The 26,375-nt window shown below is 43.5% G+C and overlaps 1 protein-coding gene across 1 annotated transcript in view; it reads left to right on the top strand.

The window, feature by feature from the left end:
• CR1 (complement C3b/C4b receptor 1 (Knops blood group)) overlaps positions 1-25,318 on the top strand; it is a 35,384-nt gene extending 10,066 nt beyond the window's left edge. Inside the window, exons 16-40 of the mRNA XM_029962491.1 lie at positions 5-199; positions 410-592; positions 933-1,112; positions 1,767-1,949; positions 2,111-2,293; positions 3,022-3,204; positions 5,060-5,242; positions 8,168-8,362; positions 8,655-8,837; positions 9,939-10,118; positions 10,522-10,551; positions 10,696-10,771; positions 11,019-11,092; positions 12,962-13,159; positions 14,633-14,824; positions 15,034-15,130; positions 15,864-15,949; positions 16,307-16,513; positions 17,281-17,463; positions 18,424-18,603; positions 18,698-18,961; positions 19,289-19,315; positions 19,995-20,061; positions 21,580-21,685; positions 23,509-25,318. Of these exons, the coding sequence (XP_029818351.1) occupies positions 5-199; positions 410-592; positions 933-1,112; positions 1,767-1,949; positions 2,111-2,293; positions 3,022-3,204; positions 5,060-5,242; positions 8,168-8,362; positions 8,655-8,837; positions 9,939-10,118; positions 10,522-10,551; positions 10,696-10,771; positions 11,019-11,092; positions 12,962-13,159; positions 14,633-14,824; positions 15,034-15,130; positions 15,864-15,949; positions 16,307-16,513; positions 17,281-17,463; positions 18,424-18,603; positions 18,698-18,961; positions 19,289-19,315; positions 19,995-20,061; positions 21,580-21,670 (3,620 nt within the window). The 3' untranslated portion in view covers positions 21,671-21,685; positions 23,509-25,318. The remainder of the gene's footprint in view (positions 1-4; positions 200-409; positions 593-932; positions 1,113-1,766; positions 1,950-2,110; positions 2,294-3,021; positions 3,205-5,059; positions 5,243-8,167; positions 8,363-8,654; positions 8,838-9,938; positions 10,119-10,521; positions 10,552-10,695; positions 10,772-11,018; positions 11,093-12,961; positions 13,160-14,632; positions 14,825-15,033; positions 15,131-15,863; positions 15,950-16,306; positions 16,514-17,280; positions 17,464-18,423; positions 18,604-18,697; positions 18,962-19,288; positions 19,316-19,994; positions 20,062-21,579; positions 21,686-23,508) is intronic.
• Positions 25,319-26,375: the final 1,057 nt, after the last annotated feature.

Here is a 26,375-nt window from a genome sequence, read left to right as displayed (position 1 = left end):
GCAGGGATCGTGTGTGCTCCACCTCCGGCCATCCCCCGCGGGACACACAGCGGGCACTCGAGGGACACCTTCTCCTACGGGGACGTGGTCACCTACTCCTGTGACTCCGGGCACTCGCTGGCAGGAGATCCCTCCATCCTCTGCACCTCCTCGGACGGGGAGCACGGAGCGTGGAGCGGGCCAGCGCCGCGGTGCCAAGGTAGGGCTGGGAGGGCTCTGTGGTGTCCGCACCGGCGAGGTTTGGTTGTCACTGGCAGGAGGAAATCCCGTGGCTCTGACAGATATTTATCCACAGGAGTTAACTGAGTTAATTGCCTTCCTCCTTTGCTTTTTAGAAGGCTGTGGTTTTACTTTATTTTCTTTCTTGCCCTGTGCATATCCCTTACCTCCTTTTGCCTCTCCTTGGCAGAGGTGAAGTGTCCTCCCCCTCCGAGCATTCCCAACGGGAAGCACAGCGGCCAGCCCTCGGACAGGCACCTGCCGGGCTCGGCTGTGCAGTACAGCTGCTCGGAGGGCTACACCCTCATCGGAAACGCCTCCATCCACTGCACTGCCGCCGGGACGTGGAGCCGGCCCCGGCCCCGGTGTGAAGGTGTGTTTGTGTTGGCTCCTCTCATCCTCCCCGGGCCCCTTCTTCCTTCTTGGCTCTTGCTCTGAGCGCTGCAGACCAAACCTCCAGCGAGAGGCGGAGATCAAAGCTCCCACAAGCAGGAGGAGCCCTATCTGCCTCTGAGGGTTTCCCTTTCTGTTCCCGCTAAGTGCAAGCTCTCAGAACAGCTGAGTAATGATATTTTGTGTAGGAAAAAGAGCTGATAATGTTGACATGCCCACGACAGTGATGTACAGCAGCAGGCACTGCCTCTGCTCAGTGTCCCTCCACACCCAGGATGGGTTTCACATCCCCAGCAGTGCTTTGTGCTCTTTTCTTCCAGCAATTGGCTGTGACAGCCCAGAGATCAAGAATGGAAGAACGACTGGGCTGGAGACCACGTACAGACTTGGGGATGTTGCTGTCTTCGAATGTGATTTTGGTTACGCCTTGAGGGGCTCTCAACAGTCCCGCTGCCAGTTTGGGGGCAAGTGGGACCCTCCTTTCCCCACCTGTGAGAAGAGTAAGTGCAAATGAGGTGGAGGGTGGCAGCTGATTTCTTCTGAACCACTGTGTGAGTGCAGCTGGCAGGGTGCAACACTGGAGGTAAAGGGGCTGCTCGCAAGGACTGGAAGGGAAAATCAAATCTGTCTCCCACCTCCATAATCCCCATTCAAGCACTGGAACAGGGATTTCAAAGACATGCAGATGACATGGTTCAGTGGTGGGCTTGGCAGTGCTGGGTTATTGGTTGGACTTGATGAATTTAAAGGTCTTTCCCAACCTAAATGATTCTATGATTTTCTAATTCAGACCTTTGTAATGTAGGACTTTCACCTCTTTAAATGACTCCGCAAAGGGACTGGGAGCCAGACTGGTGTCCAATCTCATTCACAGCCACAGAAAGCCCAGAGCAAGCTGTCAGGGCCACAGATGGAAACTAACCACTGTAGTTTCCTAAATAGTGAGAAATTATCATTCTTGGTTCAATAAACTCAAAAAATATGAAGGCTGGAAGGTAAGTGAGGGTAGGATGGAAATATCATTCAGTGACATCCCTTAGTAGCTACTGGGCACAAGTTGATGGGAAAGAAAGAAGTTAAAAGGCTGCCTCACCCTACAGTGGGGGTTTGTGGTACCAGCTCTTTACCAGTTAGGACTTTTTCCCTCCTGCTAGTGCTGCCATGTCCTTCCCCTCCAAATATCAAAAATGGCCGGCACGACAGCAAGGATGTGGATGTGTTTATCCCTGGAATGTCAGTGAAGTACTCCTGTGAGCCGGGGTATGTCCTCACTGGGAAAACAACAGTTTCTTGTTTGACATCTGGATCCTGGAGCATCCCTTACCCCCGCTGTGAAGGTGAGCTGTAAATGCTGTCACCCACAGGGAAAAGGGAGGCCACGGTGGTCTCACGGCCTCCCCTGAATTTTGACCTCTTAAAAACAAACGGGGTGGGCTGTTTTTAACAAGCTCTGGCAGCTGCTCCCCCAGCCCGTTGCTTTGACACTTTTCCCTGGCAGTGATCACCTGCACAAGCCCCAGCATCCGGGATGGAGAGGTGGCTGAAGGCTGGAGGGCTGTGTACCTTCCTGGGGCCAATGTCACCTTCCAGTGCCACCCAGGCTACGTCCTGCGGGGCAGCCGTGCAGCCAAGTGCCAGCCCGATGGCCGCTGGGTGCCTGCTGTGCCCACCTGTGAGCGAGGTGAGCATGGGCATGTGTGGGTTTAGAAGGAGGCCACCCCAAAAAAAGTATGGCCGGCAGGTTGAGGGAGGTGATTCTGCCCGTCTGCTCTGTCCTGGTGAGACCCCACCTGCCTCCAGCACTGGGATCCCCAGCACAGGAAGGACATGGAGCTGTTGGAGCGAGTCCATAGTTGATAAGAGGGATGGAGCATCCCTGGTATTAGGAAAGGCTGAGGGAATTGGGATTGTTCAGCCCGGAAAAGAGAAGGGTTCAGGGTGACCTAATTGCAGCCTTCCAGTACCTGAAGGGAGCTGACAAGAAAGGTGGAGAGAGACTCTTTACAAGGGCCTGGAGTGACAGGGTAAGGGGGAATGGTTTCACACTGACAGAGTAGGTTTAGATTAGATGTTAGGAGAAAATTCTTCCCTGTGATGGTGGTGAGGCACTGGTAGAAGTTGCCCAGAGAAGCTGGGGCTGCCCCATTCCTGGGAGTGTCCCAGGCCAGGTTGGATGGGGCTTGGAGCAACCTGGGCTAGTGGAAGGTGTCTCTATACTATATGATCTTTAAGGTCCCCTCCAACCCAAACCATTCAATGATTCTATGCTTGCTATGCTGGAGTGGCCCTGAGGTCATGCTTTCTGCCTCACCCACGTCCCTTCAGGTGTGACAGTCCTTTGCTGCGTCACATGTGCTCCTCTGCTGGGCAAAATCACTAAAACTCTGCTCTGTGCTCCTGCCCTGGCAGTGCTGCTGTGCCCTGAGCCTCCCGTCATCGCCCACGCCACGCACGGCGCCGAGCTCGGGGCCAACTTCACCAGCGGGATGTCGGTGACCTACAGCTGCCAGCCCGGCTTCTCCCTCCTCGGAGCCCCTTCCATCTGGTGCACGGCCTCGGGGAGCTGGAGCCTTCCATACCCACGCTGTGCAGGTGGGACCAGCTGCCCCCTCGTGCTCATCCTGGGTCAGCCAAACCTGCCAACAGCCACAGCTGGCACGAGTGGCAGGAACCACGTGTCCAGTGACACCTGTGGGTCTAAACGTGCTTCCAGCACGTGCAGGAGCCGTGTGCCCTTTGGTGGCATTGGGAATGAGCTGATGGCATTGCTAAAGCCCGTGGTTTCCCTAAAGGAGGCAGGTTTGGGTGTTCTAAGTACTGGAATTGAAGATTTCTCCACTCTACAGCCCAAAGATGGCACAGTGTGTGATGGCAGAGATGTGTAGGATGTGCAGAGCACCAAAATGGCTAAACTATTTTTGAGGGCATTGTATTTTTTGGGAGCATTATATTTTTTAACAACTATTTTTAGGGGCATTGTATTTTTGGGAAGTATAGTATTTTTTTAAGACTATTTTTGGGGGCATTGTATTTTTTGGGAGCATTATATTTTTTAAACTATTTTTGGGTGCATTAAATTTTTTGGGAGCATAAAATTTTTTAAAACTATTTTTGGGTGCATTATATTCTTGGGGAGCATAATATTTTTTTTAAACTATTTTTGAGGGCATTATATTTTTGGGAGCATTATATTTTATTAACAACTATTTTGGAGGATATTATTTTTTGGGAGCATAACATTTTTTTAAACTATTTTTAAGGGTATTGTATTTTGGGGGAACATAATATTTTTTAAACTATTTTTGAGGGCATTATATTTTTTGGGTGCATTATATCTTTTTAACAACTATTTTTAGGTGCATTAAATTTTTTGGGAGCATAAAATTTTTTAAACTATTTTTAAGGGCATTGTGTTTTGGGGGGCATTGTATTTTTCAGAGGCATTACTTTTTTAAATTATTTTTGAGAGTGTCATATTTTTTAAACTGTTTTTGGAGGCATTATTTTAGTTTGGGGGGGTTTTAAGAGCATGTAAATTAGATGCATGTGTCCTTACATGCTAAATGTTAATTTCTGTGTTCAAATGTATCAGAATACACAGAAGGTATATTGATACCTTGGGGTTTAACAGTGGCTATAAATGCACTTGTTTCTCTGTAACTGCATTTCACAACCAAGGATGTGTTTCTCATGTGCATTTTGTTTCTTGGCAGCTGGTTGTGGCACACCAACAACGTTGTTGTTTGCTGAGCTGAACGAGGAGTATAAAAATCAGACTGAGTTTCCTGTTGGGAAGATTGTGGAATACACTTGTCAGGCTGGATATGTGGAAGAGCCACAAATACCACCAACTATTACATGTCTTGAAAATCAAACCTGGTCTGAAGCCCTGGAGTTTTGTAAATGTATGCTTTGCAGATGCTTCTAGTTTTTTTAAAATGCTGTGGGAGGAAGCCTTTTCTGTAATTTCTCCTTTTCTGGAGGATTTGGCTCCTAGAAATAGTGATCCTTTTCCTATGGCACTGAGTTAAAGAAGCTTAAAATCAGATTCTCGTTCCACCCCCCTGCCATGGGCAGGGACACCTTCCACTAGCCCAGGTTGCTCCAAGCCCTGTCCAACCAGCCCTTGGACACTTCCAGAGATGGGGCAGCCACAGCTTCTCTGGGCAACCTGTGCCAGGGCCTCCCCACCCTCACAGGGAAGGAATTTCTTCCTAATATCCCATCTAGCCCTGTCCTCTTCCAGTTTGAAGCCATTCCCCCAGGCCCTTGTCCAAAGTCTCTCTCCATCTCTCTGGAAGGGGCTCTAAGGTCTCCCCAAAGCCTTCTCTTCTCCAGGCTGACCAACCCCAGTGTTCTCAGCCTGTCTTCAGGGAAGAATCACTTCAGCCCTCTAAGCATCATGTCCTTGCCCTTTTCTCAATTTTGTCTTGTCCTCTCTCTTTAGTGCTGCAATGTCCTTCACCTCCAGCTGTTGCCAACGGAAATCACAACAGCCAGGACTTGGAAGTTTTCCCCCCTGGGATGGTTGTAAACTACAGCTGTGACCCTGGGTACAGCCTCCAGGGAGAGGCATCCATCTACTGCACCGACTCTGGCAACTGGAGCCTCCCTCTCCCTCAGTGTGCAGGTACACTGTGGTTCCAAGCTGGGAGTTATGGACAGTCTGGGAGTTTGTAGGATTTGCCCTTACCCGTGCCAAAATTTGGAATCCTTCAGCCCTTCCCCTTTGCTTTCCGTTCGTCTTGTAAACTCACCCGTGCGTGCTCAACAGACATTTTAAAACCACTTTGTGTGGTTGATATCCCTACTTCTCCCTCTGTTTTCTTTCCTGGTAGGTGGCTGTGGTGCTCCTCCAAACTTCACCTTTGCTCAGCTCACTAAGGAACACAGAAATCAGGTGGAATTTGCTGCCGGGGACACCGTGCGCTACAGCTGCCAGCCAGGATACATGAGACGCCCCGGAGTGCCCCCAACTCTGACTTGCCTCAAAAACCACACGTGGTCTGAAGCGCTAGAGTTTTGTAAAAGTGAATAGCTCCATCAGTTTGGTGTTGTTGGAAATTGTCTGATTTGTGGGTTTCTTATTTAAAAAAAAAAAAAAAAAAGGTTTTCATACATGGCTTCACTAGTCACAGAGTTTGGGCCATTATTGGCCACTTAGAAATCAAAATTATTGGTGTCAGAATGTGGACAGAGCCTTAAGATACCTTCTCATAATGTGTTACATGACTACAAGAGAGGAGTTTAAACTCAGCCTTGTTCTTTCCCAGGGAAGCAATGTATATATCCAGAAACACCCAAGAATGGCAGAGTTGTTGTTCTGACAGATCTCTTTTTGGGGTCCACCGTGAGCCACACGTGTGAGGAAGGGTAAGTCCCATGCTGCCTTTGCTGATTGTGTCTGAGCTTGGTGTTGGGCAACTTGTGGTGAAGCATCAGAGCCCATTCCTCTGAGCAGCTGTTCTCCCACAGCAAGCCAGAATGTGGATTTTTGGTTCCAATTTTGCCTGCTTAGGAAAGGCAGAAGTGTCTCATTTTTCCCTTCCTGTGCTCAGTAGATTAATTTGCACACCTCAGTCTCAGTTTTGCATCCTCAGACGGCCACCAAGCAGGAGCTGAGAGTGCCAGCAAGGAGGCTCCAGCCCTTTGGAAATCAGCTGGGTCCAAGTCCTGATTTAGCACCTGACCAACCTGACCTGGAGTCATTTGGGATCAGTGTTGTTCCCCCTGGATCTAGGAAGAAGGAACTTGGTGTCCTTCACCCCCATGTGTCAAAGCAGCAGAAACACCCTGGTGACCAGCCAGAATCAGGAGGCTGCAGAGGGAAACCTCTGGGGGTAGTGTCAGAGTGGGAGTGCAAAATCCGAGCTGAATGACCTGGAATCAGCTGATATTTGTGTCTCTGTAACTCCAGGCACCAGCTGGTTGGACAGTCTCACAGGAGATGTGTGATTTTTGGACGAGATGTCACATGGACTGGTCTTCCTCCCCTTTGTCAGAGTAAGTAGGTCACCACTAGCAAGCCCAGAACTGGCAAATTAAGTCCTTAAAATCAAAAAGTGGTATTCTTTTAAATAAATAGAATTAGAGGAATTTGACTTTTAAAGCATAATATTCCCCTAGGATAGGGGGTTTTTTTGGTGCTTGCATGTTTGGTTTCTTCTAAAAATCTTCCAGATGCAAGCTTTGAATCTGCCATAGAAATGTAGACTGAAGAGCTGTGAGATGCCTGCAGGGATTTGTCCCTTTTTGTTTCACAAATATAAATAATAAATCAAGGAAGGAATGTGTTTTGCAGTAGAAGAGTGGGACATCGAGTAAAACCAAACTGGAATCTTCCAAATCCTGTGCTGTTATTTGCAGGGGTTGATCACTGCAGTCAGTTTTTCTTTCAGATGGAATTGCTTTAGAAGGTGAGTTTGGGATAGTAAAGCAGTCATGAGGATGGCTAACAGTGCTTACAGATTTCTCCCCCATTTAATACATTTGTTGGAATGTATTTGCACTATTCTGTTCATAGCCACAAACTATGTTCAGATATATAATACAACCTTAGGGTACTTAAATGAACTAAAAAGCCCTGGGTTCTTGAAATTATTCTTCTCTGAGTCTCCTGTGAAAATCCTCTGAGCACACTAAGGATGGACTTTATACGTGCACCAATTAAAGCATAAATATGGCTTCATATTCATAAATACGAATTTATTTTTCAGAGGTGGTGTGTCCACTCCCACAGATCCGGAATGGGAGGGTAACCCCTCTTAAATATCGCTACACATACAAAGACACTGTTACTTTGAAGTGCCGCAGAGGTTTCACCTTGCGAGGCCATCACACCTCCCAGTGCCGAGCTGATAAATCCTGGCATCCGCCTCTCCCCGCCTGTGAGCAGGGTAAGTCTCAGCACTTGGACTCCAGATTCCTCCCCGATTTCTACCCACTCAACAAAGCTGAAGTTGCCTTTATTTTTCCTGTTTGCTCCCATTACTTGAAGGAGAACCCAGAAATTGTTCCTTTTATTATTTATGCCTCTCTTTTTGCACAGGAGGTGAGCCAGGGGTTGGGTAATGCTGTAAGTATTAGCATGATTTGCACTTTCTCATGCTGCTTCTTGTAACCCAGAACCCACATTCTCTTAATTTCCTGAATGTGAGAAATTTGGCAGCTTCAAGGCAGGACACTGACTATCAGAGAGGAGTGAAGTGATGGAAATGTAAATGCAGGATGATGGGAAATGAAGGTAAATTTGTGCATTGTGTTTGCTCACCCACATTTTTAAACTCTCAGTGTTGCATCCAGATGGAGTGGCAGAACATTATCATCATCCCAACACCACAACAAAGCCAGGTAGGTCTATCCTAAGAAGAGGAAAGATTTACTAAACACTAATTCCTCCTCCCAACCTGTCCTGCTTTTTTGAGGGAAGAGGGATAATTGACCCTCTTTGCAGAGGGTTGGCTCTTTGTGTTGGAGTCAGTGCTGTGGGAGTGAGTGTTCAGCTGCTCAAAAGTTTTCTCTCTTGCCTCTGTGAGCCCTGTTTTGATCTGAACACCTCTGATTTTAGTGCAGCACTGCTCCAAGCCTGCAGATATCACTCATGGGTCTCTCAGCAGCCCAGCAAAAGCGTTTTTCACTCCTGGAACATCTGTGAGCTACATCTGTGATCCCGGCTTCTCTCTCCTTGGGATAGCATCCATTTATTGCACACCATCTGGAGCCTGGAGTCATCCTCCTCCCATCTGTCAAGGTGTGTTTTTGTAGCAGAGAGCTAAGAACAAAGGACATTTAACAAGTCTTGCCTTAGGGAAAGGTTTGTAGAAGGACTGCATCTGAGTCCTTCACTACACAAAATGTGATAAGAACAAGATCAGGTTTATAACCATTTCCAAAGCCTACTGGAGTTACAGGGGTACAGGTTATTGAGCCAAGGTGAAGTAATTCAGAGGAAACAATGAAGCCTGCAAAGGTACACTGCCTTGGCCACTCTCTGCAGTTCTTCAGGATCCTCTTGTTTGTTTCTCCCCTCCCCAACTTCCCAGCTGTGAAGTGCCTCCATCCTCCAAACATCACCGATGGGAAGCTCAAAGGCAACATCTCTCACACTTTTCCCTATGGAGCATCTGTGTCCTACAGCTGCAATCCTGGTTATTCACTTGTTGGGAATGCTTTTATCAACTGCACGGTGTCAGGAACCTGGAGCCAGCCTCTTCCTCAGTGCAAAGGTGGGTTTTGTGGTTCCTTTGCTCCTGTTGTTTGGAATTTGTGGTGGCAGAACCAGACTGGGCTGAGGGACGTGCAGCCACGCTGACCTACACGTCTTACTTTGGGGAGAAAATTAAATCTTCAGAGATTCAAGGGCCAAAATCTAAGCAGTAAGATCTCCTGCAGCTAACACTGAATTCCATCCCCTTATTTGGCCTGGGAACTGCTTTTATGTCACAGCTAGGATTGCTAGTGTGGGTGTTCCTGCATGAAAAACTGGACAATCATCATCATTACCCACACAAGGAGCTGCACCCGCCTCAGTGACTCAAGAATTGAAAATCTCAGATAACAATGGGAGGAAATAACCTACCAAACGCTTACGTAAATAAATCAGAGGCTCCTTAAAGGAAGCAGTCTCAGAAAAGTTCTGCCAGCCATTCCATATTTTTGTGGCTTTGAAGTATCTTTATTAGTAGTACAAGTGATAGTAAATATATATGTATATATACATATGACATAAAATAAATGGTAAATATTACATGCTGATATTACCCCTTTGCTCACTGAGAACCTTTTCCAACAGAATCCTTGGACTCGGACTGTTAAAGATGATGAGATGCTTGAATTGAAGCAACTGACTCACTTTAGTTTTATAAATAGCTTAGATGGGTGGACTAATTAATGAATTAATTATTGATGATGACATCTTTGGAGGGCAAGAAACTTTTACAGACTAGAAGTGGTTTGTATGCAGCTGGTTCTAAAACTGCCACAGAATTCTTCCCTGCTACATCTTTCCTCTCCAAATGTTTTGGTAGCCCAGCATCAGAAATATCTCCTCTGTCAAGCTTCTCCCAAGGTAACTCTTCTACACATGATTTTGCATCTGCCATATCAGTGTGGAGGAGCTGATCTGTACAAATATTCATTTGTGGCAGTGAGACCCTTACCCACCTCTGCAGCCACAAAGAAAGGAACTACCCTGTGGAATAAGACTTAATTCCTAGCTACATTCAGAAGGAATTCAAGAACCGTGTTCTAAATAACCCACAGTTGTATTTCTCATGTTTTATGGTCCCTCTCATTAAATGCTCTTTTTTGATTACTTCCAATTCCAGAGATCAGATGTGAATTCCCGGATGTTCAAGGTGTTAAGAAAGCCATTAAAGGAAACACTTATCGTTCTGGGACCAACCTCACTCTTGAATGTGATGATGGTTACACATTGCAAGGCATCAGTCAGACTCAGTGCCAAGAGGATTTCAGCTGGGACCCTCCTGTGCCACCCTGTAAACTGAGTGAGTGAAATGGGAATGAAGCAAAGATCAGACAGAAACACATAAATGCATTTTAAACATGCAAAATAACTTCTTGTATTTAAGAAAAGAGTATATAATGGTGGGTTTAAGAAATCAGTTTTACCAGTGAGATGCTGGCCCAGAGAAGCTGTGGCTGCCCCATCCCTGCAAGTGTCCAAGGCCAGGTTGGACAGGGCTTGGAGCAACCTGGGCCAGTGGAAGGTGTCCCTGCCCATGGCAGGGGTTGGAACAGGATGATCTTTAAGATCCCTTCCAACCCAAACCATTCTATGATTCTAAAAGGTTTATTGGTAAAGTGATTAAGGACAGCAGACAAACACTGGATTTTGTTAGAAGAGTTTGCTGATTTCTCTTTTTTTCTCTTTTTTTCTCCTCCCTCCAGCATCACACAAGTCTGGGTCACTAGGCCTCGGTAAGCAGCTTGCAAACATTCCTGCAGCCAGGTCTTTAGCTCAGTGGCACTGTTTCCTTCTGCTTACTTGGCAGATACACCTTGTTACGTCTTTTGTGTGCTTTCAAACACACAGTGAGAATAATACGGGCTCTTCTCTCTCAGGAGTCGCAGCCGCGGGAGTTCTGCTGCTCCTGGGGGCAGGCATTGTCTGGAAAATAGTTTCCAAGCAGAAGGAAGGGTAAGGCAGCCCTCTGGATGTTTATTCATGTCCTTTGTTGCCAAGTGCCAAGCTTTATACACTTTAAAAAATATTTGCCTGAATGTGCCTGGGTCTTGTGATTCTGCACCTTCAGCTCACGCTTGCAAACTGAACAAGCTGGAATAGATGGTGTGGTTTTGTCATTTTATCTCTTCCTGAAAGGAGACCAACCTGAATGTTCTCTTACAAAGCAACACAGTTCATTGTTTTCTTCTTTTTCACTTAGCTATTATCGTACATATGAAAATTACAATTACCAAACAACCCCTCTGAATCTGGTAACTCAACAGAAAAGCTCATGTCTGCCATAGAAGGTATGGATTTATATTTCTCAACATAAAATATCAGTTATAGCTGCAACAATTATATGCTTATTTGTTTATATTGTTGTCTACATTGTCTACTTGAATGACTGTTTTTCTAATATAATCATTCAAGCAGAAACCTCTTTCCCCTTAATCTTCTGGTAAGATGTTTTCTTTGGCAGAATAAAAGAGGCTGTTTTAAACATACTGGGGTTTTTTTAGACATCCTATTTTTCTTTCTGACACCAACCTCAACATGTGTCTTTCCTTTTCTATAATCTGAATGGATAGTGCTCACAGGTCAGACTTCCAGACTAGTCCTTGCTTCTGACATAAAGCTGCTTTCAATTTTTTTATGGTTTATGGGAGAGCTTGCTCTCTAAAAGACTACTTAACCAGCAGTAGTGTCAGAAAAAGACACTGAACTGGGCTTTTGGGTTTTTTTTTTCTTGCTTTCACACTTACTACGATGATATTTTTACTGACAGGTAAATCTACTTTCTATGCTGAATCTGTTGGAGCAAAGAGTGAATTTTCAGTGTAAGCAGCACTCTGAGCATAATCAGCTTTGACTATAAAGAGGCTTGGTTTTGGGTCACTTCTTTGAAACAAAGCACTTCCCAGAAATTCTCTCCTCCCTCCCTGAGTGACAATGTAATTCCTAGACATCAGCACGGAAACAGGAAAAGTCTAATTATAACACGAGCATGTCATCTTTTTCCTAGGCTGGGCACCCGTGTGGCCGCTAACCAGGGACTTGGCTCGTTCTCCACAGCGAGGGGCTGAATGGAAGTGCTGCTCGAGACTGAAATTCTGTGGCAAAAAATAAGACACTTTACTGTAAATCTTTAATGCTTATTCTGCTCCCATTAATTACTGTAAGGATCTAACGAGGCTCAGACTGCACGCGGCGCAGATGCTGCCCCCGAGGGAATTCTGTGTGCTGCTTCTGATCAAGAATACTTCATCTGCAAAGCCAAAAAAATCTGGATAAGCAAGTCCCATTAAAGCGTTCCTGCGCGGGGGTGGGAGTCACAGCACGTTAATTAATGTCTTAATAACAGCTGCATTCACATCTCTGTATTTCCTTTCAGCAACGCTTACGCGCAGTGTTCCTCTAGAAATGCTTAACATAATAAAAGCTGAACCCTGGACAAGAATTTTGTGTCTTTTTCTAGGTCTGTCTAGAATTTGAAGGTTTTTTTTGTGTGTGTGTTTTTGTGTGTACGTGGTTTGGGTTTTTTTATTTTATTATTATTTTAATGCTGCTCTGCAACAGGGAACGTGCTGAGGGTGTTGCAGAATTTGGAGCATGTCGAGATTATCTTAAGTCGGGATGTTCTTTGATGTAAGATCTTCGTATCCTTTCAAGCCTCACCAGTAGGAAAGGAGAACTAATAAGTGGAACAGGCAGAAGCTGCATCCCTTAGTCAAGGACATCCTGGAACTAACAAGCTTTAAGGATGTAGTAAATCGAGATGTTGATGTGTGCTATGTAAACATGGCAAAACACTCGAGGTCCACGAATATAGTCCATAATTCCAAGGAACTATGCTTTATACTAAAAACCACGCCTTTTAATACCAAAAATCAGGCCACAGGTCAAACAGCCCCTTCACCTGAGCATGCGGAGAGGCCGGACGGCATTACGTAATTTGTGTGGAAATCACTAAGTAAATCATAACGGCGGGGCTGCGCTCGGGAAGCGACTCTGAATTTCCGCGCACAAATAACGGCGCGGAAGGCCCGGCGGGGCGCGCCGGACTCGTCGAACACCGCCCATGAGCGGGGCTGGGGCGAAATAAATAAAGCAGCGAGCGGTTCCCGTCGAGCCGCACGGCGGGGACGGGCCCTCCTCTGAGAGCGATAATGGCGCGCGGCATGGCGCATGAGGCGGGGCGGGCCGCGCATGCGCCCCGGCCCGCGCTTGCCGTCTCGGCGCTGCTGAGAGGCGGAGCGGGGCGCTGCCGCGGCCCCCCGCCGATCATGGGGCCGCCGCCGCCTGCTTGCTGCCGGTGCTTGCCCTTCTCGTGCTGTGGTGCTCGCGGAGCGCGGGCTGAGGGTGAGAGCGGGTTGTCTTGCCCCGCTGCTCGGGGGTGCCTGCTGCCAGTGGGAAGGGCGCGCTGAGGGCTGTAGTGCGTCCGCGGAGCCCCCGCCCCGGGGGAGGGGGGGAAGGAGGGAGAGGTGTCGCCGGGTGTCCTTCCCGCTCCGGTCCCGGCGTGCCTGCGGCGGTGAGGGAGCCTCAGAGGCTTTCTCGGGAGGGAAGAGGAAATGCGTGGTAGGTGCGCCGTGGAACCACGAAGGTTGATTGTGGCCGGTGTTGCTGTGTGTGTGGGAGGGGGGTGGGGGGGTTGAATCGTCGAACGGTTTGCATGGGAAGGGACCTTATAAAGTCATCCCTCTTCCACCCCCTGCCATGGCAGGGACACCTACCTCCACTAGCCAGGTCTGGGTTGGCCTCAAGCCCTGTCCAACCTGGCCTTGGACACTTCCAGGGATGGGGCAGCCACAGCTTCTCTGGGCAACCCGTGCCAGGGCCTCCCCATCCTCACAGGGAAGGATTTGTCCCTAATATCCAATCTAAACCTGCTCTCTGTCAGTTTGAGGCCATTCCTTCTCGTCCTGTCACTCCACGCCACTGTAAACAGTCCCTCTCCAGCTCTCTTGGAGCCCCTTTCAGGTACTGAAAAGGTGAGGGGGGAAGGTGGTGCTGCAGAAAGGTTTGGTGCTAATGGGACGCTGAGCTTTGGCCAATTTCTAAACAATAATAGAAATAGCTCGGGAAAGATTGATAGGTGTCAAAGAGGTGCTGGTCTCTGTGTTTAAGTCTTGCAGATCCATGTAGTCTGGTGATTCATATAGAGGATCTTGAATGCGTTTCTTTGAATCCTTTTGTGTGGAGGAGTTTAATTTCTTCAGCTTTAGGAGCTGGACTTCAATGATCCTCATGAGTCCCTTCCAACTGAGGATGTTTTGTGATTCTAACCAACCCCAGAATGTCCCTGGGTCTGTAGGTCTCTGTTGGATTGTGCAGCTGATTTTTAAACTCTGCTTTATGCTCCTTAGACTTGCTCTCCTTTTTCCTGTGAAAACTACATGACATATTTTCATAACATATTTTCACTATCAGCTATTTGAGTGGGGCTGGCTGGTTTGTTTTTCCTGCAGCAAGCTAAATAAGCATTTCACTGCCGATGGGTTTACAGTGAGTTAAGTTGTGTATTTAACTTCAAAGAAAAAAAGGCAGACAAAAAATAAGATCTGGAAGGAAATGCATTGTCTGGGTAGAATTTTGAAGGACTTGGGAAAACAATAAGTACTAGTACAGAGTTGAACGTTGATGCAACTGAAATCTAAATTAAAATTTGGAAACTAGTTAAATATTAAAACATCTCTGGCTCTTAAGAATGTCACCTCTTGGATTTACCAGTAAATCCTTAAAACCCCTGGAATTCCCCTGGCTTCTGTGCTGTTACACCTCGGTGTGTTTCTCTTGTTGCTAAGGTTGTGTATTCCCTTTTCCTCCCTCTCCCAGACGTGTGTGATATTCCAGCCAGGCTGCAATACGCGGAGCTGGAGGAGAAGTTCAGAGGAATAGAGAGTTTTCCTGTTGGAAGTCAAGTCTCCTTCATCTGCCGGCCGGGATATATGAAAATCCCTGGAAAATCCTTAACTCTTACGTGTGGTCCTGACTTACAGTGGTCACCCAAAGAGCAGTTCTGTACAGGTAATTGTGTGCTTTTTTGGTACCGTTTTCCTTTTTCCCTTTGATATTCAACAACTTTATTTGGTTTGCAAGTTAGAATTAGTATTTTGCAATGTTATAACCAATGCTTTGGAAACCACTGATGTTGGTAAGGGCAATATATGCCAAAGACTTTGTATATATAATTAGAGGTATACATTTTTCCTTTCTTTTTTCCCCCACTCTCCCAGAGAGAAGATGTAAGCACCCAGGAGAATTAGCAAATGGTGTTGTTGATGTGACAGATCTTACATTTGGTTCAACTGCTACTTTTTCTTGTCGAGAAGGGTAAGTATTTTGGTGAAGTTTATGAATCCTTTTTTTTTTTTTGGTATGTGTACACAGATCTGAACCAAACCCAAATTTTCTGTACAGGTTCCATTCCAGTTCTGATTTGAAATCTGAATTCTACCTGGAGCAAATGAACTTAGAGCTAAATTTAGCTTGATTCATGGCTTAAGTGCTGTTTGCATCAACCTTCAGCTTTTTAGGGAGATTCTGCAGAGTGAAAAGTAGAGTGTTACCTCTAATGACTTTCTTCTAGTGCTCCTGTGGCAGAGGGAATAAATATATACTCATCACCCTTCATTGTTCTTTTGAACAATGGCCCATTTGTTTGTGTATAGCAAATTATGCCAGGAGTACTAAGCTCTCCAATGTTTTTCCTCTCTTTCCTTTAGTATTAGTAACTTCAGGGAATTAGTGTCACATCTTAAAATGTGACTTTCATCAATTTCTTTAGTGATGTTTCTTTTGCTTCTGTTTTGTTTTCAGAGTTTTTTGTTTTTGTTTCTGATTGCTTCTGTTTTGTTTTCAAAGTGAGACCCTTAGCAAAATAAACAAATGAAGATACTTTTCTCTTAGCAAAATAAACAAATGAAGATACTTTTGTTACAACAATACCTTGGTGTGTTATGTCCCCATAACCACAGAACAGAGCTGTATAAACCAGTTTTTTAGGTGCTTGTTGGAGAAATGAGAGATTTAAGTTTAACCTCTTTAAAAATGTTTACCTCTCTAGATACAGATTATATGGAAACGAGCAGGTTACCTGTGTAATTAGGAATGAAGGTGTTGATTGGGATCGTGAGATGCCTTTCTGTGAAGGTGAGTAAATCACTGCTTAGTTTTCTATTCAGGTGGTGGTAGTTCATTTAAAAACAGCTATGCTATAAACCTTCCAGTCTAAGAAATGATGGTAAAATAGGAGTGTTTGGGGGGGTTTTTGGTAGGTATTTGGGATGTGCCTGAAGGATGACCACTGAAAAATACCAGTTATGGTAATTATATCAAATTCAACCTCATGTTGTAATTGAGATTCTCAGCTACAACTGTAGCTTGCCTTAGAGCAGCTATGTCAGATTTTAAGTGAAATTCCTTGGAAATCAAGGCTTGCTGTTCCTGAGGTGAACGAGCTGACACACCCAACCTTCTCTCTGAGTGAGTTGTGTGTTTGGTTTCCAGTGATTCCCTGTGATCCCCCTCCCAGCATCACCAATGGGCACCACACAGAAGCTGCCAACTACGTGTATCAGACTGCAGTGAGCTACTCCTGTGATACTGTCCCAGCAGGCTCAGATCCCTTCTCCCTCATCGGCTCAGACACCATTTTCTGCACATCTGATAAACACTCAAATGGAGTTTGGAGTGGGCCACCTCCACAGTGTAAAGGTTGCTGGGATTTTTAATTTTTTAATATGTATTTGTTACGATCTCTGTCCCTTTTTTCGAAGCAGGGTGTGGTGGGGAATGGACCCTCCTTATAGAAAAGAAGAAGCAAATCCTCTGGTGCTAAGTTTTACACAGTTGCATTGGAGATCAGGTTAGCAGGGTGGATACTGATTGCTTATGGCACAGAATATGGCTAAAATTTAAGTTAAAACTTCAAAAATACATGTATGAGTGTCTTGTTGGTAGAAGTGACAAGGCCAAAGTGGAGGAACTGAGAGACCACAAAGCCTGGGTAGCTGAAGAAAAGCTATGTAAAGAGCAAGGATGTGGAAGCTAGATTAGGAATAGTAAAAAGCTAAGGGAGCATCCTTTTCCTGAAAACACAGCTACTGGGGAAGTAGAAGAATAAATGCAAAGCCCAGCAAGCACAGACTCAGATGTAGGAAGAAATTCCAGGTGCATGTTGTCATTTGAACCCTAACCAATATAATTTGTTTGCTGAAATCCTGCCACTGTGCAGGTGTGTGTCTTTTGGAAGTGGAACATTATTATGTCAATTATTACAATTTCTTATTTGACTGTAGTGTTACAACCCAATAGCTCAAACCAAGGACCTTCTCCACCTTTAAGAAAATAACATTGTTATAAAACCCCTCCAAAACAACGTGAGGATTGGGACATTTGCAAGTAGGGACAGGGTGCTGTGTTTGTTGCTATGTTTGTGTTAACAAATGTTTCAGAGCTGTTTTTCTTTTATCTCTTTTCAGTGGTCAAATGTGAAAACCCGAGAGTTAAAAATGGGTACAAAATATCTGGACTTGGGTCTTCCTATACTTACAAGGACTCAGTCCAGTTTGTGTGTGATCCAGGCTATTACATGGTTGGAGAAGATATAATTTCCTGTGCAGAAGATAACACTTGGTCTCCTCCAATACCAACCTGTGAGAAAAGTAAGTCTTTCTGTAAAATTCCAACTTGTCTTGGGTGTTGAGAGTGTTGTGAGCCTTGTCTTAGCTAAAATTTCAAATCACAACACTGTAGGTGTAAATCAGAAGCTGAGGAAGTTGATGGGGAGCCATCTGTGGGTGACATTTTAGGTGTTTGAGGGGCTCTTAACTCCAAAGAGTTTTTGGCTGAGGGTGAATTGAGTGACAGACGTGGTAGAACTTGTGACATGGACATGCTGTGATTGATTGTGGTGTTTGTTCTGGTGATTTTGAGGGTAAATAGAGGAGAAAATATGTGTTTCTAAATTCTGATAGAAAGAACTAGGAGTGTGCACAATAAAGAAACCTGTAGGATCCTGGAGTAATCCAAATCTCTGTGTTTGATGTAGCTCTTCATCTCTTACTTTCCAGGCATCTCGTGGGTGTTTAACACATTGTTAGATTTTTGACCAGGCAAATTCCTAAGTCAGGACTATTTTGCAGGGCTGGGAACATGGCAGAGGTGTTTCTGAACCTTTCTCCTCCCTCTTTGTGCTAGAGGGGAAGGGGACATGGTTGTACAGTACAGCAAGAGAATTTTTTACATGCATAGTTTAATAATGAGCTCACAAGAGCGAGAAGTGCTTTGGAGAGCGTGTTTGAGTGTTCTGTAATGAATGAGTCTGATAAGGCACCTGGAAATGATTCTAGAGCTTACAAAACTAATCAACCAATATGGGTTTCAGAGCTACCACATCATAAGATTGCATTACCTTAATGAATACCTACAGTGATGTTTCTTTAAGTCCTCTAAAGGAAATATTTATACTTAAAATTTCGGTCAAGTTAAACTCCTCAGATATGCAGAGCTGTTTTTCTCACACAAAGGCAAGGTGTATTTGTGGAGTGAGTTAATGAGTTATGAAATATTTCAGGTTTATTATCACTAAGCTTGTTTTTAAATTCATGTGTTAATTCCTGCAGATGTGTGTGGTGCTCCAGAGGTCACAAACGGAGCTGTGGTTCCGCTGAAATCTGTCTATAATGCAGGAGAGTCTGTTAAGATAAAGTGCAATGCTCGCTGCTCTTTTCCTGATGGCACTAAAGAGGTGACAGTGACTTGTCAGGGACAGAAGACATGGAGTTATTTTCCAAAATGTAGATGTGAGTAAAACTCGTATTTGGTAAAATCAGTGACAACTTTGAAATATCTGCTGCAGTAATATGGCTTTTCTTTGTTTCCCTGTTTTCTTTCCAGGTGGGCCTGAAAGCCCTGGTTCCACTCCAGGTACAAGCCCTGGTTCCACTCCAGGCATAAGTCCTGGTTCTATTCCAGGCATAAGTTCTGGTTCCACTCCAGTCATAAATTTTGGTAGAGTAGTTGTGGGCCAAAAGCCTTCCTATGTTGTGGGGGATTGTATTACCATTGAGTGCTACGCAGGGTACACGTTACAAGGTGAAGCTGAAATTCGGTATATGGGAGGAAACCAGTGGTCTCCTGGAGTGCCAACCTGCCAGCTGAGTAAGTATGAACTGCAAGGACTTCCACTGAAAGCACCTGTGAGAGGAGCTTTGCTGCTTAAGAATGTCCTCTTATATTCGGGAGAAATAATTGAATGCGACCTCCTCCTTTATTTTGGCATGAAAAAAAATAGAGCTTGCTAAAATCAGTTGAAAACAGAAATATTTTAAGTTAAGTAGATGTTGTGATGTAAACTGACCTGCTTCAAAGATTGTGTTGACAAGCATGCTTGATCTGCTTGGAGTAGCTTTGTGAATGTTTTTATAACAATGTTTGAGTAAGAAGCACACGTGTTCCTCTTGTGATACTGATTCCCTCTGTTTTTAGGTGGATATGTCATAGCCTGCATCTGTGGTAAGTATTTTCTGAAACCTGAACAAGAGACAATGTTGATTGTATTTTTTTTATGTGGAAATTTTATTTTTGATCTCAGTCACCTGTGACTGCAGTAGAATGATTTTGGAGTTTTGGTTAAGGCTGGATAATTCAAGAAAAGTTAAGATTGTTAAGCAATTACAGTTTAATTTAGTGTAAATGTGTATTTTTTCATGTTTGTGAGGTCAGATTTGCTTGATCTCTTTGATAAACTTCAGAGCTTGTGTTTACTGGAAGTGTTGAGTAAATTACTCTGCCACTGAACAGAAGTGTTTAGTCCATCTTCTGTCATTGAGTTTGTTACCCAGTTTTGTATAAACTTGTAAGAAGTTTTGTTAGGGGGTTGTCATCATTCCTGATTTGTCTTTTCCTGTTTTAATGTTACTGAACTGGTGGGGTTTTGCCATCTTGGTGGTCATTGTTCTTGAGCTGATTTAAGAATCTTGAGTAAAGCATCAAATACTTCATTTACATATCTTATTTAATAAATGAGTTGGGCTGGGGATTTATTTGAGGGGGTGGGGATGCTGTAAACCTTTGAATGAAAACAATGCTATTTCTGCAAAACTTTTTGATGCTTTTGTTGTGAGCTAGAGATGATCTTTATCACTCTAAAGCTTTTTTTTTGTTATTATTTTTTTTTTAATTCTTCCTGAAGTGCTTGTGGTGATCGTGGTGCTCCTGGCAGCCTTCTGGGCCTATAAGAAATTCTTTTCACAGAATGGGTGAGTAAGCTTCCTTTTTTATTACTGTTATTATTGCACATTTCCAGATGACTGAGCAAAAGCTGTGCTGACATGTGTGAGTTTCTTGAGCTTTATCTGCCCTTTCCTGTTCAAATGCCTGATTTGTGTGTGAGCTTCTCACAGCAGCTGATGGAAGCTAAAGCCTAACAATATATTTGACTTTTGTTTTTGTATCTGTTGTTCAGCTAAGCTGCTAATTAACACTTGCACTGATTTCAGGGATGGAAAAACCTTGTTCTTAAGCTTGTGTTTGGCATATTTACACCTGCCAAGGGAAGTACTTTTGTTATCTGCTAAAAACATGTCAAGTTTACCTTTTAAAACCAGGGCTAGTGTTGGTTGTGTGGGCTTGTGCTACTGGAAGGTTTTCAGGGGGTTTTTTTCTCCTGCAGCAGTAATGTTGGTGTCCCTGTGTTAAAGACTTGCAAAATGAACTGTAAATGTTAGATTCATACATAAGTAAGTGTTCTTTTGATGAGACATAAAGGGTATTTTGAACTTTTATCTTCAAAACAGCTGGGTTTTATGTGTGCTTTTTCATGGAGGGGTGGCAGGAGATTTAAATGCCTCTTTGTGCATTACTTCTTGCTGTAATGCCTGATTTTTGTCTTCTTGAAAGAAGCCTGTTTTGTTGGAGAAATAATTTGTAACATGGGAAACACTGAAAATTCAAGCAAGTTAGGTGGTGCACATGGATTGTTAGGATAAGCATCTCATAAAAACTGGGTGATCTTTTAACAAAATCTCTTGGAATTTACCTGGAGCACATGAAACCAAGACAGGGATGCTTTAAATAAAGTAAATCAGAGGAAATATTCCCGTGGTTCATATTTGTAGTGAAGTACACCCAGAGGACTTGGGAGAACCCTGAAGGCAGTTGATGTGCAGTGAAGTTTTAGCCTTAGTACCTCCTACATGGGCAGCACAGCATCGTTCCAGGGGCCAGGGTGACAGAGTGCCCGTGTGCTGCTGAGGAATTTAAGGCTTTTGAGCCATTCCTTCTCATCCATGACTTGGATATCCTGCAGTCTGGGCCAAAGAAGGGTCCATGGGAGCTCAGAGCATTAGGGCAGCACTTTCTGTCTTCATCCGTGGAGAGACTTCTCAGGGTGTAGAGAGCAGGAGGGATCTAAAGCAACGTCATAAAAAATTAAAGAATGTTATATTTCTGAATATTTTGCAGCAGTTTTAAAGCCTTACTGTGCTTAGTGCTTTCCTTTATCCTTCTCTCTGTGAACATCTGACTGTTAAACCTCTTCCTTGTCTGGAAACCCTGATCTAATCTCCTTTTATTAAGGCCTCTGTCTCCCTGTTTAGTTTTCTGAGTTCCTGACGTAGCTGAGCCTTTGTGAACTGTTGTGCTTCCCCCCCCTACTTGCTGGTTCGTGGTCTTCAAATGGCAGCAAATCTTTCCTTGCCCTCTCTCATATGTGTTTAATCTGCCAGTTTTATGGGACATTCAATTAGAATTGAAATTTTTCCCCTTCTACTGTTCAGCTCGTACACAGTTGATGAGAGTTGCAAGGAAACATGTATTTTAAAAACTAAGGCCCCAGCTGAGATGGAAGACACTGAATACATGAATTAATTGAATCTTGAAAAGGTATACACTTTCCACTTCATTTGGACTTTTGCAGTGAAGCTTAAGTATCTTTTTATTGGGGTTTACTTGGAATTTAAGAAGTGTGGAACCTTGGCTTCCTATAGGAAAGAATATTATAACCTTTCATTCATTTTGGGAGAATAGGGTATAATACATAAAGAATTATCATTCAGTAGTGTAAACAGTAGCTTCCAGTGATTGCATATCACATTTCTTAGTGTTGAGTTGTCTTTGAAGAATGAATAACACAGTAGAATGTTTGCACCCATTTCAATAATGTGAAGTGGATTCCAGTGCTGTTACTTTTCTTAGCTAATAGTATAATTCCCTATGTTTAAAAGACAGTTGAAGCTGGAAGCCACCCTTGGACACTAAAATTCTAAAGGATTTAAAATTTACATCCCTTCAGAGCAAACCAGATCCCAGGTCTCTCAGAATTATTGATTCACCTGCATTTTCTCTTTCTTGGGAGTAAAATATAAATAAATGAAGGTTCTAACAAGATCTTCTTTTTAATTTCTTTGATTTCGTTCTCAGAGTTCTGTAGCCCTAAAAAGGATCAAAATATAGTTCCTTATTTGCAACTAATTTCTTCTGGTTTTTAACCTAGTGCTTAGTCAGGTAGTGAGTGATGATGGTTGGGATTGCACTTGGGGTGGGGTCAAATGTGCCCTTTCAAAATCTGGCTCTTCAAACCTTGTTCCAACAGAACAGATTTAAGACAGAACAGCTTAGTTTGACTAATATTTGTCAATATTTTGTCATGACAACTTAAGAGAGTTGGCACTTCAAATACTTTTTTAAACCATTATCTTCTTTTGTGTCCCTTTTCTCCATTGCACAAGTTCTTAGAAGGTGATGGGTGGTTGTGTCTCTTGCTCAAACTTAATGCCAAGGTCTGTTTTTTATTGACTTGTAAAGAACAGGTGATTTTTCAGTATTTTTGATAAGTTTTGAGATGGCATATATAAAGACTAAGCTTGGAGTTACTCCCAAAATAATGTATGGATTAAAGAATATCATCTTTACCTCTGAAGAAAGATGTTTCTAATTAAGATAGGATTAGTTTTCTCAGTTAGTTGGGCTTATTTTTGGAGAGGATAAAAAGGAATCAAGAGATAGAGTTCTTCATTTGAATCTTACCTGTACTTGTGTTAATAATAAGAGAAATTATTTCACATACTGGTCTGGTATGTGAAAACACTGTTAATTCTGAATTTTTCTTATGTAGAACTCCTTAGAGACTTGGAATAATAGTACAGAGGTTTGGTGTGGGGTGGTTGTTTTTTTTGGTAAAGCAAAACAGGAGTTATTCAAGATCTTGAAACATATGTAAGAATGTTATTGTGAATTGTAATTCTTGTGTGTTTAAGTATTATAAATATGCTGTTGGCAGACCACAAAATCAAAATTCTCACGAACTAATAGTTTCTGCTTAGAAAATATGTACTAAATAACAAACTGAGTTGAAAATGAATGACAAGGGGTGCACCTGATGTGGTCTCCAGATCAGTGAGGAATCCTCTGACTGTTCTGTTGTTAGTTTTTGACAATGCTCAGGCATGGTCTGTTCATCACTTGAAATGATCTGTTTGGATCAAACACTTTTCTACTCCTTGGGTCGTTCTTAACACTTTAGCAGAGAATGAAGCAAAAATCTCTTCAGTCCAGCAGCTGCTTAGTAAGGAGAGGACAAATAATGACTTAGTTTCGTGACTTTACCTGTTGATTTAATGACAAACCTAAGGCTGTGCTTTCAGTGTAAAATGTAAAACCTATTTAAATGTAAAAATCTCTGATTTGACTTGTTTTTTTGTTTGTAGGAAACGTGACAGCACTCCATGTACTGCCGAATATAAGATGTGTAAAGCATGAATGGCCTTTTTGGGGGGGTGGGAGGGGATTTGCAGTGGAATATCCCTGCCAGAAATGGAAAACAGTTGCACTTGCATTGAGTAGAGGAGTATCTTGTGCTGTGTCTTGTCCTGCTGGTTAAATGTAGGAGGAGATGGTTAATGGGGTAAAAAGTGTGTCTGCAGTTGTATGGACAGATATTCTGTTTTTCCTCATGGCTGTAGCATCCAAGAGTGTCTGTCTGCAGGAGTCAGTGCTACCTCTTTGCCTTCAGAAGACTGTCCAGTATTCTCTGTTCTTTTATGGTTCTGCTCACCAAAACTGTGTCCTCCTGCTCCTCCCTTTTCTGTGGCTGAGCTGGCATAAATGTTGTCCCTTGTATTGTTATTGTTATTATTATTATTATTATTATTTTCCATGAGAGATCGGTGTCATTGAAGGCTGTGTCTTTTTGAAGCTATCATAGGTCAGATCTCATATGCTCTACCTCTTTGTTTGTCAGAGTTGATTTCTGTGTATCTAACTAATTAAAGTGTGCCTTTAAATCAGAGCTTTATAGCTTTTCCTTTGCTTTTAAGAAGGAAAAAAGCCATATATATTTCTAACTCTTTGATATAATCCTACAAAGGCCACAGTGGATTTATTATAGTAGAAAACTGGAGGTTTCTGTAGCAAAGACATTCCCTGCCTTTGAATTTGTTGTCATGTTCTAGAAGTTACCTAAATAAAGGTACCGCTGAGAAATCAGTGGTACTTGTCCTGAGCACAGTGTAAGTCCTTAGTGGGCTTGATTTTTATTGAGCCTTGATGTCAGTTCTGGAGATACTTTGCTACTTTTCAGGATAGAAAGGATGCTGTGTGGATCCACCTTCCTTGCTTTTTCCCTTGAAATCATGCATTCCACATTTCAAATCTCTGTATACAGTGATGTTAATCAAGCTCTGTAATGAAGGATTTATCATCATATACCTGTTCAGAAACAGAAGCCTTTCCCTGTCAGACTCCCTTTTCATATTAAAGGAAAACCAAAGCAGTTCAGTGCTGGGAGTGCAGGACTGGATGTGCTGGCAGTGCTGGTAGATGAGGTCTCTCTTTAGCTCCTTAGCACAATTTTTTAGTCCAGACTGTGACTCCAGGAGTTGGCAAACACTCCAGTGTTCGCCATGGGTCGAGACTCATTGCTACTTCTAATTCCTTATCAAAACCAAAAGCCTAATTAGGAACAGGTTTGAGCTTCATGAATCTCACTGTCAACCTACAGGCAGCTTCTAAGAACCAATTCTCCCAGAAAAAAACCCAAATTGCCTCACTTCCCATGCCTGGGGCAGCATTGAAACCGTTCTGGCTTGTCTCTGGTGGCTTGGCACTGCTCCACTGTCATCAACTGATTGTTGGAGCAACAGAGAACTGTTTGGGGCTTTTTAGGGCTTTTTGGGACAATCCCAGCGGTTGCATTGTTAGAGCTCATAATAGGCTGTGGTTTTTACAAAGGGCTTTTGGCTCCACAGGATGACTTGCTGTTCACGGGCTGGTTGACATCTTAGTTTGAGAATTGTTTGTAAACACTGGGTGGTGTGACTGGGGGGTTGAGTGTGGGGGGTCACAAGCTCAGCTCGCTTCGTGTGGCATCTGCAAACGTGCTAAAAACGGGCTGAAAATGCACTTAAAGCTGAGCTGGAATCACTGTAAAAATTAGCCTTATTTTGACACTTCTTTCCGGATGTAAAGACTTAGTAATGCCTTGTAATATTGCAAATAAAAATGTTAAATTATTTAGCAGTAAGTGTTTGTCTTTCATTCCTCATGTGCTGAGCAGCTCTTTTCCCGTTATTATTAAGATGATTTTTCCTGTAACCAACTTTTATTAGATGGGAACTGTTGAGATTGAAATTTGCAGTTTGTGCACAGAACTACTCAATGGTAGTGTAGAGAATGTGATTTAATTTACTGAGCAGCCTTTTGGGATTTTCTTTTAGAATCGCAGAGAATTCCCCAGAACCTCCAAAACTTTACTGTGTTCACTCCTGAAAAACTTGGTAAAAGCTTGATGGAGAAGAGGCAGCTTATCCTGTGGTTGTTCTGATGGAACACTTGTGTCAGGAGCAAAGCCCAGTGAGTGTTTTGGCACTTTTGTCCAGTGTGTGACAGATGCAATCCTTAGGGAATATAGATTAGGTGGTTTTAAGTGACATTTTAAGTAGAATGTGATTATTAATTGCATGAGTTTCACACTTCAAATATACTTAATTTTCTTGGCAAAGCAATGTGTGGAGTCAGCTGCCTTGCAGAATGAAGCCTTTCAGAGGGTGAAATAGAAAAAATAACTAATATGCCATATTTTTTTTCCAATTTGTGGTTCTGATACTCAAAATGAGTTGGTGTGGACTGCAAATGGTGCCAGACTGCAGAATTTTACATTATGAATTTTTGGGATTTCAGTGAGCATTGGTGGGATAAGCAGCTGCTTGGCAAGTTTTCCAGTGGAAGGTGTCCCTGCCCATGGCAGAGGGTGGAATGAGATGAGCTTTAAGTCCCTTCAAACCTAAACCATTCTGTGATTCCATTCTGTGATCCTATGAGTTTGACTTAAACACTACAAATTATTTTACCCCAATTGTCATGAATTTTGTGCCATTCTTCCTCAAACTCAGTCCCACATGAATTATTTCATTTTTGACTCTGGAACTGATAATCAGAGTCCTGAACACACAAACTCTGTGCCGAGGGAAGAGGCTGCATGGAATAAAAATGTGGTGTTGCCATCTACTGGTAACAGTGGGAGTCACAAAACAGGTACAGGGTTACCTGGTTTAGTGTTAAATCATGTGAAGTGTCA

This window comes from Manacus vitellinus, unplaced genomic scaffold (assembly GCF_001715985.3).
Source record: "Manacus vitellinus isolate BGI_N305 unplaced genomic scaffold, ASM171598v3 scaffold_47_pilon, whole genome shotgun sequence".
Lineage (NCBI taxonomy): Eukaryota > Metazoa > Chordata > Aves > Passeriformes > Pipridae > Manacus > Manacus vitellinus.
Note: the sequence above shows the minus strand (reverse complement) of the source record. Positions and strands in the feature narration are given on the sequence as shown.